Raw genomic sequence first — 15,143 nt, forward strand, 5'->3', positions numbered from 1 at the left:
TAAAAATTTCTCATCTCCCATTTTTGGAATTAATACTAGAACAGGTCTTTATGTTAAGTGTCCTGTAGCTTCCATCGGTGATCCTGATCTCTTGACTAGCACAGAACAAAGCAAATTCTTTATGAAGGAGATTGTGTATGTTTAAGGGCCTTATAAATTCCAAAGTCCATTCAACAAATACTTAAACTCCTCCTTTGTGTTAGGCATTGTCCTACGCAACAGGGATACAGCAGTACATGAAACATGAGTTCCCTGGGGCTTGCATACCCTTTTGGAGAGCATCCTTAGCAGAAACTCAAGACCCTACAGCATGTTGCATGTTAATCAGTGCTGCGGAGAACACAGCAGGCAGACTCATAGGGAATGCTGCTGCTGCTCCTGGGGTCTTGGGGGTGCTGTTTTTCCTAATACCCCTCGCCCCATCCTCTAATACCCCAAGACCTCTCTCATGCCCACTGTTCCCCAGACCGTTTGTTTCTTTAGTTTTTTCTAGGCTGCACATTTCCTTCAGCCATTGCTTGAGTTGTTTTCCAGACCTCTTTGCCTAGCCTCTGGTAAGTCCCCCTAAGTGGGGATGCTGAGGTTTCTCTTTAGAGTGGCATGTGGGCCTGAATCCTGTCTCTCCTCTGACCACTGCAGAGTTGCCCTTGGGAATGTTCTGGCTGCTCTTCTTTTGGCAGCCTGAGCTTGCACCTGCCTTTTTGGCAGCCTCATCAGGCTATTGACTTAGGTTGCGGTCAACAACTCTGAGGTCACTTACTGTACTTCGACTTCTGCATTGTGTATTTGTCCCCTGGGCTGGCACTTCTCTTGCTGCTTTGGATTAGTTTATTGCACGCGAGCATTTGAGCTTGCCTCTGTGTGTCCTGCACAGGAAAACAGCGTGGGCTTTGTGCTTTCCCTTTCAAGATCCCTTTCACCTCTGCTTTCTGGTTGTGTTTTAGAATAGATAACTAATGTTGCAGATAATCTGACCTCCTCACAAATGAGTAATTACTACATTTTCATAAATCATCAGAGTTATGTGCGTAAAAATGAGTATAGGGTATTCTTGGCCTGACAATCTTGTGATGATTTCTAAATTGAGAATAAAAATAAAGCTTGGATGTCTCTTCTGCTTTCTTGCTTCCATAATACTTCTTGCTTTTCTTTCCCTTCTGCTGTTTTTGCCTTTAATCAGAAGAGTAACATATACATTTAATGTAAGCATTTGTTGGGGGGAACTACAGCCCCTCCGTCAATCTTCACAAAGCTTATTCGGGCTCTCAAGTTCCTAGGTCTGTGTTACATTTCTGACTGACTTCCATAGATAGGAGATGGAAAATTTAGTTTATATACATCTCTCAAACTACATTACACATGCAAATGGTAGATAATGGCTGGGATTCTATCCCTAGGTGCCGTTGCTCATGTCACAGAGATTGATGGCCTTGGATTGGGGGAAATGTGGTTTAAATACCATCTGCGGCCACTTATCTAGCAGATTGCTTAGATGACAAATCTGCCAAATGAGCAGTGTGTGTTCCTAAAAAAGAAAAAGCAATCAGAAGAATTTTACCATGGAGGCTTTTAACAGTATTACTTATTTAAAACCTTAAAATTTTATTAACTTCTATGACTCAAATTCATTCAGTTTATAGACGTTCTTTAGAAGATAATTTTTTTTTTCGTATTTTCTGTAATATTTTAGTTATGTGGGTGGATTTCAAATGGCAGCTGGAACCAGCATCCCTTGCCATAACCTAAGGTAACAGAAAATAATGCATTATTATAATGGAGTTTTAGAAAGTTGGTCTGGGCGCCTTTCACGGCTCCCCCTGGTTGTGCGGCTGTTGCAGCCTGTGGAAGGTGGTTGGCTCTCTGCCGGCCATCCCGGCCTTGGGATGCCTGAGCTCAGACTTGCAGCTCATTCAAGCCAGAGACCCTCTGCCTCTGACTGCCACCATCCTGTCTACTCCCAGACTCCTGCGAAGGCTCTGGAAATTCTCCTTCTGTCCAGGTTAATTTGTAAGGGCTTTTCCGCTGTATCTGGAGTTGTTAAATTTTGTTCAATGTCATTGTCTTTTGGAAAGTCTAATGAAAGCAATGCAGGGCCTATATTTTTACCTTGGTTTTTATAGTTCGTTTGCATTATCCTGCTTCATTTCTTAAAAAACATTAAACTAGGCTCAGTGATGGCATTTTGTTTACATTATTTGGCACCTGGAGTAAAATTATTTATTTATCAGAATATGGTAGGTGTGTCTTGAACCAAAAAACAGGGTCAGATGTGTCAGCACATGAAAAGACAGCATCTCTCTGAGATGGTCCAAACAGCTGGACTCCAACCGGGGAGACTCCAGGTCATAACCGTACGAAAAACATAGGGTCCATGGATCTGCTGTGAAACTTCTCGGGTCAGAGTAGCAGTGAATGGGGTACAACCCCAGATTGACCCTCTTTTACTCTAAGAGGTACATTTTTAAGGTACATGCATGTATGCCTATGGCTTTCATATTAATAACAACATTTCCTTCCCAATGTCAATGGCATTAAAGTTGAATCTTTCTCTTTTCTTTTTTTAGAACAAGCCTGCCATCTCCTATGTTTTCCAGAAATGACTTCAGTATCTGGAGCATCCTCAGAAAATGTATTGGAATGGTAAATGAACTATTAATTTTATATATAGCATCAAACAAATATGTATTTCATTGTGTACCTGTTGGAAGGACATCTTAATGTTGTCATAAAAATGACGCCTGGCAATGCTTATGGAAAATTTTGAGAATCAGAAATTGGGAAAAGTCTTATATTGTTTTCCCGACAGAATTTATGCCAGTTAATGTGGCTTTAATGTGACTTTTCACTGTAAGAAAAGACAAAAAGGAAATGATCTTTTCCTATTGTCATTCCACATTTGTATTTCCCCACAGAATTACCCAGAAGTTCTCTGAGAGAGAACAGACTCCCCACAGGGTAGAATGTAATTTCGCATAGACTTCTGTGCACAGAGCACGTTTTTGCACTTTGAATTTGTAAGTGTGGTATATTAGTTATTTGCTTAGTTAGCTGTGCAGGTGGATCTGCTTTGGGGGGGAGGGTAGCAGGTGGCAAGATTTACTATTACATAAATCCTCGGATTCCCTTTAGAATAGTAGTCCACATTCAGCCAGTCAGGCCAGAATTCTGAGTCAGGTTCTCTTAATTCTTCTAGCATGACCTTTGACCAACTAGAATGATGACAATTTAAAAACATGCGAGTTTAAAGAATCTGCCTGCACGTTACCTTTGTAAATTTTGCAATTTAGTGAGCAACTTAGGATGCTCCAGGGCCTTCCTGCACTAAGAAGTATCCTTTCAACCCCGGTGATGTGCCCACTTTGTTATTTTTCTAATGTCCCTGTTCTCTGCTTGGGTAACGTCATTGAGACATCCTAAATGTAATTTACAAGAGCTGATCCCAGGAACATTCATTTTAAACAAATATTTTCTGATCATACTGTGTAGAGAGTAATCCAACTAGAGTCCACAGCTGGATGACTTGGCTACTTCTGTCTGACACCCAGCACAAGTTGCCATAGCTCCCTGAGTAGCATTTCCTCCTGGGTCAAATTAGGAGAAGAATTTGTACCCTAGAGGTATATTGAGAGAGTAATAAAATAATTTATGTAAAATGTCTGGAATAATCCCTGGTTTACCAGAACACTCAGTATTATTATCAAGAGTTAATCACACCTGAGAATTAGAAGATGTAGGGCTCTCACCCTCTTTCAGTTATATGCAGATTCATCAGGACAAACCAAATGTATATGTTCTTAAATAAGATGTTAATTATACATTTTAGTCTCTTTGGAACTGAAATTTCCAGGACAAAAATTAATACTTATTTTATATTCCTCAGTATTTTCAAAACATTAGTAAGTGTATTCACCATTGTGATCCAGGATCCAAACATGTTTGTGGGCTTAAATTAAAACCAGCTTCACAAAAAAATACTCATCATTATAATGGATGGTATTTTCTATTTTATTAAATTAATGGTGATTCCAATTGATTAAATTGATTTTATGACCTCCTAATGAATGAAACCCACAGTTTCTGTAGAATTGGTACCACATCTGTATGCGGATATTTGGTCATCAGAGTTTGTGTGAAAATTTCACGTGTGGTTTAGTCATTTTGACCATTGTCGAAAGTACTTGCTTGAGTCTGTCTCCTACCATCTGTTATTTCACTGAGTGTCAGAGTTAATGGAGGTGTCATGAGTTTGTTCAGACTAGTAACCAACAGTCTGTCTAGTTTATGTCTAACGCAAGCATCTGTCTAAATGGAGACTAACCATTCTTTTAACAGATGGGAAATTATGTTGGTTTGTACCTGTTATACTTTGACAGGTACTCTATTTTTCTGGAAGGATGGTTTTAGTTTTATTTTTAGGTGCAGAACTATTTGTGCAAATAAACACTTACACTGAGTCATAAAGTAAAGCTAATAAAAGCAAAGCTGTTTGTGTTGAAAGGGTACCACAAAATACTTTGAAACATATGTATAGAACTGACTAAGTAAAATCACAGAGAAAGAGCTGCAGGGCAAATAATATTTTTGGAAAGTGTTCTCTGCTGAGGTTTTATAAAGAGACTAATGGTATAGAAGAATATTTATTAATGTGGATTGAAGGGAAATCAGCTAGCCTTCAGAAGTATTGCCCTTTGGGCTTTGTCTGTCATAGGATCCCTTCTCATAGGCAGCAGAAGGTGTTTGTGCTGGCCAACAGAAGAGATTTAAAGTACAGAGTATCTTGAAAACAAATGCAAATATGAGTAAATTTTTTAAAGTAATTTTTGATATAGACCACTCCAGTATCTGCCTTCTTTCATCCCTCCAAAAAAAAAAAAAAGTCAAAACTTAGAAAATAATGGTACTCATAGTGTTTTTAAAAATATATATTTTTAATTGATTACAGAAAGAGGAAGAGGGAGAAAGATAGAAACATCAATGATGAGAGCGAATCATCGACCCCCTGCCCCCTGCATGCCCCCTACTGGGGATCGAGCCCGCAACCCGGGCATGTGTCCCGATGGAACCGAACCATGACATGCTGGTTCCTAGGTCGATGCTCAACCCCTGAGCTGTGCCGGTTGGGCAGTACTCATAGTTTTAATTGCACTTAAATTCAAAGCGAAGGCATTTTTAAGAATCCTTCGTTGTACTTTCTGTTAGAGTTAACAATCCAAACACTTCACCTCAGGTTCTTTCTGTGTGGGTAAACCTTCATTACAAAGGTGACGTGCACCTTTCAGCTAGCTCTTTCCCTAGCTTCATATTCCTAGTTCCTTAATTTCATAATAAATCTTAACAAGAGTGGAGGGAAGTGGATGTTGAGCCATAGCTTTTCATGACCCCTCTGTGTACGTGAGGAGCGTGTCAGATCACAGTGGAGAGTGAGCGTCTTGCGGGTGAAAGCCTCACAATTCTACCTTGAGCTGGGATCCGGTCCCAGCATTTTCTAGAATTAGTGCCTCTCCTTTATGATGATCTAGTTTGATGGTGTAGTATCATTATTCAGAATACGGAGCCTTTGAGAACTCGTGACAGATGCTCACCTGCCAGGTACGGGTGAGGTACAACTCCGTCTTACGGGAGGGGAGTCGGAGCGTCCTCTGCGGCACCCCCTCCAGCCCGGCTCCCGCGGCCCCCCTCCACTGCCACATACATGGGCGATTTGCTTTGCTTTTTCCCAAAAAGAATAGAGAGACCTAGATTTCCAAAACTAAGGACACCCTTCCTTTTTTTCTCCCAGCCTGTTTAGGGCAGGGGTGTGACCAATTCTTGGATTATTTTACATGAAATGAATGCTTTGCATAACTGGAATTCAATCCTAATCTATGATTGAAGCTTTTACCAAACAGATTCCCAGCTCGGAATTAATGCCGATACTGGTTAGTAGTTTGAAACCTTTGTTTCTTCCCTCCTTCCTCCCGCTGTCTTTTCCTGGAGGCTCTGATCTCACAGTCCCGCTGCCCTGTGCTTCCCCGGCTTTCTTCCTCATCGCCCCCATCCTGTTAGGGTTTCTCAGCAGGACTCACCGGAGGTTAGGTCATGTTGGAAACCAGGGCCGGCACCAGCGTGAGACAAAATTTGATTAATTTTTTTTCTTTGAAGGTCTTTTATTGATTACCTTATTATACTTTACTGTCACCATAGTACTTGCACCCAGGGCCAAGCAAGTGCAGACCCTGTGCTTGCTAAATACCGTAGTGTCATTGACTCTAGTGTTGCATCATTAGTGCCATTATGGGAAGTAAAAAGGTCTTATGCATTGTAAATATGACTTTTTAAAGTGAAATTGTTACCAGTTTTTTAAAGGTTTCCAGTAGAACCAAGTGCCATAGAAATTTGAATACAAGAGTAAACTGTTCTTTAAAAGTTGAAAAGTTTCAGTTCCATTTGCTCCTTTAACAGATACTTCCATTTGGTATTAGCTATAGAATATTATCCTAACTTAAATTTCTTTCTTCGAAGGTCTTTTATTGATTATCTTATTATACTTTACTATCACCATAGTACATATAAAAATTAAAAATTTTAAATATATACCCTGTGACCATAAGACTTTAGTACTAAAAGTTTCTTTGCATCAAGCTATTTACAGATATTAGTATATGAGTGATCAAAATAACAAACATTACAAGATTTATGAAAATATTAAAAGGTAAAATATCATTTGCAAAATGGATTTTTTAAAATTGGGTTTAGTTATCTGAGAATGAATATCACCTATTGCTAAAACGAGATAGGATTTTCAGTAATAATAATGTTCTTATTTAATAGATTGAGGGATTAAAAAAACTTATATTAGACAGATGGGAGTAGGAGTTCTGTGTTTTTGTCTAGAAGTATCATTCAGTTCTTTGACTCCCAACTATATGCCAAAAATCAATGATGTGTTATCAAAGATAATTTTTATGATCCATAAGCTGACAACTTAATTAGGACTCCCCTCAATGTTATTGAAAACAAAAATTTAGAAAACCCTAACTTGCAAAAGGTCTTGTTACCTTCTACTGGAGTAGCAGGCATCTCGGTCTCTAGGAAATGGACCAGGATGGTGCAAGGTATGTTTTTTTTTTCTTTTTATTTAAGTGGTAGATGGGCATTTGTAGAAGGAGAAATGGGGAAAGAGGAACAGCATATCTTCAGTGCAGGTGCATTCTTGGACCTGCCAGTTCTTAGATAAGGGCACATAGGAGGAGCATCTGGACGTCGATTGCCTTGAAGCATCTCTGCCCAGGAATCTGCTGGACAGTGTTTGTGGACCGTGAGTGAATACAGTGTGAAGACTGTGATCCGGTCCAAGCTTCCCGCCAGTGTTTCTGTCATCCTTCCACATTCCCAGCCAGCCGACGGCCAGGCTTTGGTTAAATGCCTCCAGCAAGAGGCTGGCACTACCTCCCAGGAGCTGAAAATACTCAGCTACTAGACAGGGCGAATAGGAAAGGAATATCTTTTCGTTTACCTTTTTCCTCATAGTTTTTCTTATCTTTCCTTCCCTGTTTTTGCCACTGGCTACACCAAGGTGCCCATAGTGTGGTTCATTTCACACACAAACACACACCCTTTTCCTGCTCCATAGTCCCTTCGTTTCTGGGTGTGTATCTTCCACTCATACCTTTGTTGAGTTCCCCCTGGGCTGCTCTGTGAGAGCTGAGGGACGGTGGTGTAACCAACAGCAGAAGGTGTGAGGGCAGCAGGCTTTTTCACACTGCTCATCCATGAGTGGTCCCAGGAGGGCCGTCTTGTGATGTCTTAGTGTGACTGCTTTGGACATAATCAGTGGTATTCAGATGGCAGGAACCTCTGGTACAGTGATAAACTAGTTGATGGTAGACATGCTTTGAGGAGGGAGAGGACTGAGCAGCACAGGATGGGAAAGAGACCCTTTGACCTTCTGAGGCCCTGAAAGTAAGAAGGATGACTTTTTACATCCTTAGTAGCTGAGGGACCCTGCCTGCAAGCTGGCTGCAGAGCGGACAGACTTAGCCTAAGACCTAAGTTGAGTTTCTGTTTATAACCCAGATCTTAAATATTTGCACATTTGGGTATTACAGTGCTAGACTTTACATATATAAAATATTTTTCATTTCTGTTGAGATCAAACTTGGCCTTGCCTTTGGGTTGTTTATATTAGTGCTCAAGTGATGAAGGAGCCTTCTGTCTTTTTTCTTTCCTTTTTTGTCTTCTCAGTTTATCAGCTGATGAGCAGTCGCAATTAAGGGTTTCTTCAGTTTCGTCATTGGTTGCTATTAATTTGCATGGATAAATTTAAACTTTGCTTTTAGCTGGGTCACAAGGTAGAATTGCTTGGCATAAATATTTAATTTTCCAGCTGCCTGAAGCTCTCAGTGATAAAAGTATTCTAGCTAATGTTTCTTCCTGAAACTTGACCTTCATAATGTGCATTGTTGCTTTTCCTATTTGAAATATACACAATACTAAGTAGTTGTACACAATATCTAGTGATTGCATTATCAAACTTTATTGTATTAGAAATTTTTTAAAAAATGGTGTCTCCATGAATTTCCAGGAGAGAATGAAATATGTAGTTGGTTTCATTGACCTTTTCATTACATATCCAGGGAACTGTAGATTTTAAAAGTTAAAATAATTGTAAAGATTATTTAAAAATAATTACAGACTAATAAGGGAAATAAGATTGCAAGTCCATTGTTATCTTTATTTTTTAAAAAATATATCTTTATTGATTTCAGAGAGAGGAAAGGAGATGGAGAGAGAGAAACATCAATGATGAGAGAGTCATTGATCAGCTGCCTCCTGCATGCCCCGACTAGGGATCGAGTCCACAACCCGGGCATGTGCCCTGACCGGGAATTGAACCCCGATCGCCTGGATCTTAGGTCGATGCTCAACCGCTGAGCCACGCCCAGCCAGGCCATTGTTATCTTTCAAACTAGCAGGTTATACTCTCCTGAGAGGTCGAGGTGGTTTTTTGGCAGTTTGGATTTATGTTCACATGTTCTCTCAGGTCTTTTTCTTTCCCTTCTACTCCCTCCATTATTTTGCCCAGATGTTTGCCATTACATTTCCCTGAAGGCTCACATTCTGAGTTACTAAAACATATAGGGAGGTGTTTAAATTATTCTAGATTTCAAAATTGGATTTAAAAAACCTTTTAGAATTTTAGGAGCTTTCCAAATGATTAAAAATAATCTGCCCGTTGAAGTGATGATCAAACCATGTCCTTCATGTCTTGATCTCCAGAGTTTATACCACACTCTTTTCTTTTTTCTTTTTTTCTTTTTTTAATATGTTTTTATTGATTTCATAGAGAGGAAGGGAGAGGGAGAAACATCAATGATGAGAGAGAGTCATTGATTGGCTGCCTCCTGCACATTTCCTACTGGGAATTGAACCCGAAACTGGGATGTGTCCTGACCAGGAATTGAACCATGACCTCCAGGTTCGTAGGTCAACACTCAACCACTGAGCCACACCAGCAGGGTTATACTACACTCTTCATTGCCTTGCTAACTCATGTGACGTCTAGCCAACTGGTGTTGAACATCCAGTGGCTAGTCGACACTTTCCTCTCCCATTCTGCTTTTATCCTATATTTCTCCAGGGAAATATATGTGAAAAAAGAGCAACATACAGAGATGCTTTAGAGTTGAAAGATTAAGTCCCCAGGCCAGGATTCCTATCTGATCCCCCATAATTAGGGAAAGGTTAAAAGCCATGTCACCTCCAACACATTTCTCATTCCCTCAGTGAATGTTTTATGGTCCTTATACTATTTTTTAGGAAAGAAATCCAGAATCAAATTTGTAGGTGAAGTTCTTCATTTCTTTAATGAATAAATCCTTTACGTTTCTTTAAACCTCACCCTGCTATTGTGCACAGCAAAGTGAAATGCAGAATACAAGAGAGCTGAGCCAGAGGCAGCAGAGTTGGTGTCACATACTGCTCAAGAGGTGGACTCAAGTCATCACTGCAGTGAGCTGTGGTCTAGGTGATTGAATAGGACAGCCAGCCAGGGGTCAGAACCTTGCCAGCAGGACCTGCAGCGACCCCTGCTGGCTGGGGCTCCAGGAGGAGGCGCCGTCCTTTCCATCACTCCTTTTCCCTCACCCAGAGCTTGAAAGCCAGGCCTGTGAGTAGTTTCTTTATAGCTCAGCTGCCCAGCGACGGGGCGAAGCACCCCAACCTTCAACGCCTCTTTGCCTCCATGCGGTCTTGGAGAACTTGGCACTCTTGCACGTATTATTAATAATGATGATGATGATAGGTAACTTTTATTGCTCACTTAACATATGCCTGGCACTATTCTAAGTTTTTATATGAATTACTCTAATCGTTACAAACCCTGGGAGGTACGTAATGAAACAAGCAGTACGCAGCAAGGGGCATTTGATCTCCGAGGAGGAGTGGGCAGGAGCGGGGTGAGGGGGTCAATGGGGGGAAAAACGGGGACATCTGTAATACTTTCAACAGTAAAGATAAATTTTTTAATAATGTGGCAAAATACATATGATGTAAAATTTGCTATCTCACCTATGTTTTAAATGTACAGTTCAGTGGCATTAAATACATTGGCACTGTTGGGCTGCCATCGCCACCATCCTCGCACAGAAGGCTTTTCAGTCTTGCAGAATGGAGTCTGTTCCCATTAACCGCTAAGGCCCGTTCCCTCCGCCCTGGCTACCACCATTCCGCTTTCTGTTCACAACTTAGTCTCTTAACCCTAACGCTTTGCTGTCCCTGGAACTTAGGACTGGCCTGGCCCGAGCATCCCTTGTTGGTCCGCTTTTCCTCCCGTGCCACTTGCGCTGTGCTGTTCCCGTGCGCCCTGTGATTAGCGTGATGTCAGTGTGTGCTGTAAGGCCGTCCGCCCCTGCGGCGCAGGGTTCGCTTTCCCGCCCCTCCCTCTTACGGGGTTGAAAGTATTAGGCTTCAGATTAATAGCTCTTGTTTTACTCCTGATTGGAAGATCAACAGATGTCTCTTTAGGAACTTTGGAAAATAGAGAAAAGCATAAAGAAGATAGTTAAGATTACCTATCCTGCCAACTCCAAAAGACAACAGCTGTTAACTTTTTGGTGCTTTGACCTTCTAATATTTGTTCTCATACCTATAAATCATGTTTTTTATAAAAGTAGAGTATTTTTGAACATGTTGCTTTGTAACCTACTTTTTTCACATTTCACCACGTGAGCTATTGTGAATCATTAAACAAGAGGTTTTGATTTCGGGGAACTTGCATGCCAGTGGAGAGGTAGGAAGTGCAGCACCCTGTGACCAACGCGTGACTGGGAGTAAACCCTGGAAGGGCGCCCCGCCCTGTGCTCGGCTCTCCCTGAGGGGAGGGGATGTGGGCGGTAATGCAGGGATTATGCCCCCCTTCAGGAATTGTATTACAGTATAATTAATTAGCATGATAAGCTGGTTAATGCTCATGACGAAACAGCAGGTAATACAATCTAATGCATGATCACATGCTCAGTTGTGAGCAGATTCTTGTACTCCAGGAGTTGGAAGAGGCAAGATGTCGGTGGAATAGTGGTGCAGTGAACATGGGAGTACAGATATTTCCTTGAGATACGATAATGGTTTCATTTCATTTTGACATATACCCAAAAGTGGGATTGTTTTTTAAACATTTTTCGAGGAGCCTTCACATTGTCTCTCATCGTGGCTGCATTAATTTACATTCCCACCAGCAGTGCGCAGGGGTTCCCTTGTCTTTTTGACAATAGCGATCCTCAAAAGTGCGAGGTGGTATCTCACTGTGGTTTGCGTTTCCCTGATAATTAGTAATGTTGAGCATCTTTTTATGTACTTCTGTATGCCTCTGAAAAAACGTCTTCTATTCAGTTTCTCCATCAGTTTTTTAATTGGGGTTATTTGTTTTTCTGATACTGAGTTGTATGTGTTCTTTATATAGTTTTTGACACTACCTTGTTATCAGACATACAATTTACAAATACTTTTTCCCATTCAGTAGGTTGCCTTTTCATTTTGTTAATGATTTCCTTTGCTGTGCACAAGATTTTTGTTTGATGTAGTCTCACCAGTTTGTTTTCTATTTTGTTGCCTTCATTTTTGGTCTCAAATGAGAAAGCCAGCAGTGAAGCTCAGTCTGGTTCTGTGGTCTTACCATCACCCTATCCAGCGATTACAAAGAATTGGACAGACTCAGTGATCCACCTTACATGTGTGTAAGAACTCAACACAGTAAAGGTGGTGACAGGAGCAAGTCATGGGTCAGTACAGAGCGGATCCCGTGCATTATAAAGATCAATAATATATATGTGTATACACACATGTGTGTAAACACACAGCAATGTATCCCAAATGTTGATGGTGTTTTGTCTCCAGGGAGAGGAGCATTTTCATGTTTTTACTTCTGTATTATTAAATTTTACACAGAGTTATGTATTACACTATTGAATTTTAAAAAAATAAGTCCCAGTTTTTTCCACTTGGCCCTAACAGTGAGTTTCTGGATTTAATGAGATCTTAGGGTATATATAGTCGAGCCTTCTTTATCTCTTTATAGATCCCTATCCTGCCTTGTCTTCTCAGTGTGACTTCAGTAAACCTACCATTTGTTTTAATCAGGTTGAGTTGCTACATGTCTGTCTGTATTCTGGGATATTTTATAGTAACAAATGAGTTGTTGTGTTTTTAATGTGCTCTGGTTCTAGTTTTGTGAAGGTTGCATTATTTTTAATTGTGCAGATCTGTAAGAATGTGGACGTGGAAGGGGAAAACATCAGAGCTGAGACAGTGTCATTCAAATGGTCACCTTGCAGTGCTCACCTGACCATTTGTCTTTAGTCAGCAGGCTTCATGGAAGACCTAATTCCCAAGGGAAAGGGAAATAAGGGTAGGTGGAAGGTTGGGAAGATACCAGAAATTTCCTGAGAATACCAAGATAAGTTTGTTACCTAATGAAATGTTTTAAAGGACCCCATGGTGCTTGCTGGCAACATGTAGTCCACAGGTTGTAATTCAGGTCAGAGAACCCCCACCCAATTATTTAATTATTTCTGGAAGTCTACTGTGATTGTATAATTCTGGCAGGCAGAAATTAAAACCTATTCTGTAAAATACACAATAGCCTTCTAGTACCCTAGTCCACAATGTATAGCAGATTGGCGTGCTCACGAAACTTCAGTGTTAGTCAAAAATAGTCTGAAATTTATTTTGGAAAATTATTCACCAGAAATGGTGGGTGTGGTTAATCCTTAGTCCACTATGAAGATCTTTGCTTTTTTGTGCCCATCACCTTTACAGCCCATTTCCTACTTCTGATCTAAAGCAGACTTCTTAGTAGCCATCATCTCATGCTCACCACTAGATTGTGAGCTCCTCGGGTGATCTTTGTACTTCCTTCAAGACCTAGAACAATATACTCCAGACTGTTAGGTGCTCTGGAAAGACTAGTAAAACTGAACTGATATTAAATTTCATGAGTTGCTCTTTTCTGTTACGTCCTTTCCAGGATTATGTTATGCAGAGACAACAGCAGTTAAGTTTGCTGTGTGTATAGGCCATAACTGTTTCCTTTCTGTTAAATAGGAACTGTCCAAGATTACGATGCCAGTGATATTTAATGAGCCTTTGAGCTTCCTGCAGCGACTCACTGAATACATGGAGCACACATACCTCATCCACAAGGCCAGTTCACTTTCTGACCCTGTGGAAAGGATGCAGGTATGTGTAAAGCAAGCATTGCACAAGGTTTAAGCCTTACAGACTTTTCTGCCACTCCTGCCCTCCCAGTCCCCCACCCCAGACACACTGACACAAATAATGTTGAGTCCAGTATGAGACTGGGAAATGTTATTAAAACAGAGTCAGCGTGTTTGGAGTGTCCTCTGCATTCCGCGTTTCCTAGAAGGAATCAACACACATAAATATGTACATTTATGCTTATGTATGTATATAAACATGCACACCCTGCTATAGGTTAAAACAAAAGGCAACAAGGAATCGCACTCTTTAATTTTCTTTTGAATAGAAGATGTTTATGTGATGTATGGGGGGACTAGGGGACTGGATACAGGCAGAGCACAGTAGCCACATTGTTCTGCTTCAGAGAGAGCAAGAACATTCTAAATGGAATCTTTCTGTTCTTTCACTTCATATAAAATCAGCTTTTTCCAACCTCATTGGGCTTGACACCAATTTGTTTAGTTTTATCTTTTCTCCCCTACTCTAAACGTGTTGTGCTTTGTAGAAATTTTGAAGGAATTAAAAGTAATTTGGGATTTGAGAGTTTTTTAAATGTTCCGATAGTCCCTTTAGGCTGTTATAAACAGCACAATTGGGAATGACACTACAGGGAGAGACTTGGAGTGATTTTCATTCTGAATATCCATCTTTGCATATGAGGTGGCTAGAGCCATATAAAAATTCAAAGTAATTAAACTCCTCAAAATAGTTTTATAAATTACAGTCTTAAGCGGAACTTCAGTTCCTGAAAATGAGCAGACTGGGCTATTTTTAACTCCTACCGCTCTGTCCCACAGTGTGTGGCTGCCTTCGCTGTGTCTGCTGTGGCCTCTCAGTGGGAACGCACTGGGAAGCCCTTCAACCCGCTGCTGGGGGAGACTTACGAGTTAGTGCGGTAAGAGCTTCACTCTATTCCAGACGAGTAGGTGAATTTGCCACATTTATATAGCTTTTAAAATGAAAGAGAAAAATATGTATTTTGAGCATCAATGATTTTGTATGACTGGAGCAAGTGAATAATTTTGATGTTTGTTTTTCTGATGCTTATTATTTTAGAGACTATGTTAAAAATATTGGGACATACAAAAAATATGCCATTATAAAAAGTAATTAGGGGATTTCATTATTCCTGATCATGTGGGAGTATTGTCCTGTTCTTCTTATGTAGATCATAAGACATGATTGGGGTTTTTATAATCATATAAAATGTATTAGTATAAATTTATTCTGTTGGCAGAAAGGCAGTGAGTGCACCTGCACCTGCACCTGCAGGTGTTTGCTTGTTGAAGCTTGTTTGCACACAATTAGGGAATTCATTTGGCTTTAGTTTTTCTGAATATTCCTCTTCTCTGCACAGGTTTTGTTCTCATTTAATCCCTAGATATTTGGAAGTGCACACATCATATTCC

The 15,143-nt window shown here is 40.4% G+C and overlaps 1 protein-coding gene across 8 annotated transcripts in view; it reads left to right on the plus strand.

Annotated features, from left to right (window-relative positions):
• The window catches only part of OSBPL1A (oxysterol binding protein like 1A), a 164,131-nt gene that overhangs the window by 134,121 nt on the left and 14,867 nt on the right, over positions 1-15,143 (plus strand). For all 8 annotated transcript variants that reach the window (XM_081148382.1, XM_081148383.1, XM_081148387.1 and 5 more), the window contains 3 exons: positions 2,565-2,640; positions 13,579-13,713; positions 14,532-14,629. In XM_081148382.1, coding sequence (XP_081004508.1) covers positions 2,565-2,640; positions 13,579-13,713; positions 14,532-14,629 — 309 coding nt within the window. The remainder of the gene's footprint in view (positions 1-2,564; positions 2,641-13,578; positions 13,714-14,531; positions 14,630-15,143) is intronic.

This window comes from Miniopterus schreibersii (assembly GCF_964146895.1).
Source record: "Miniopterus schreibersii genome assembly, chromosome: 10".
In the NCBI taxonomy this organism is placed as follows: Eukaryota; Metazoa; Chordata; class Mammalia; order Chiroptera; family Miniopteridae; genus Miniopterus; species Miniopterus schreibersii.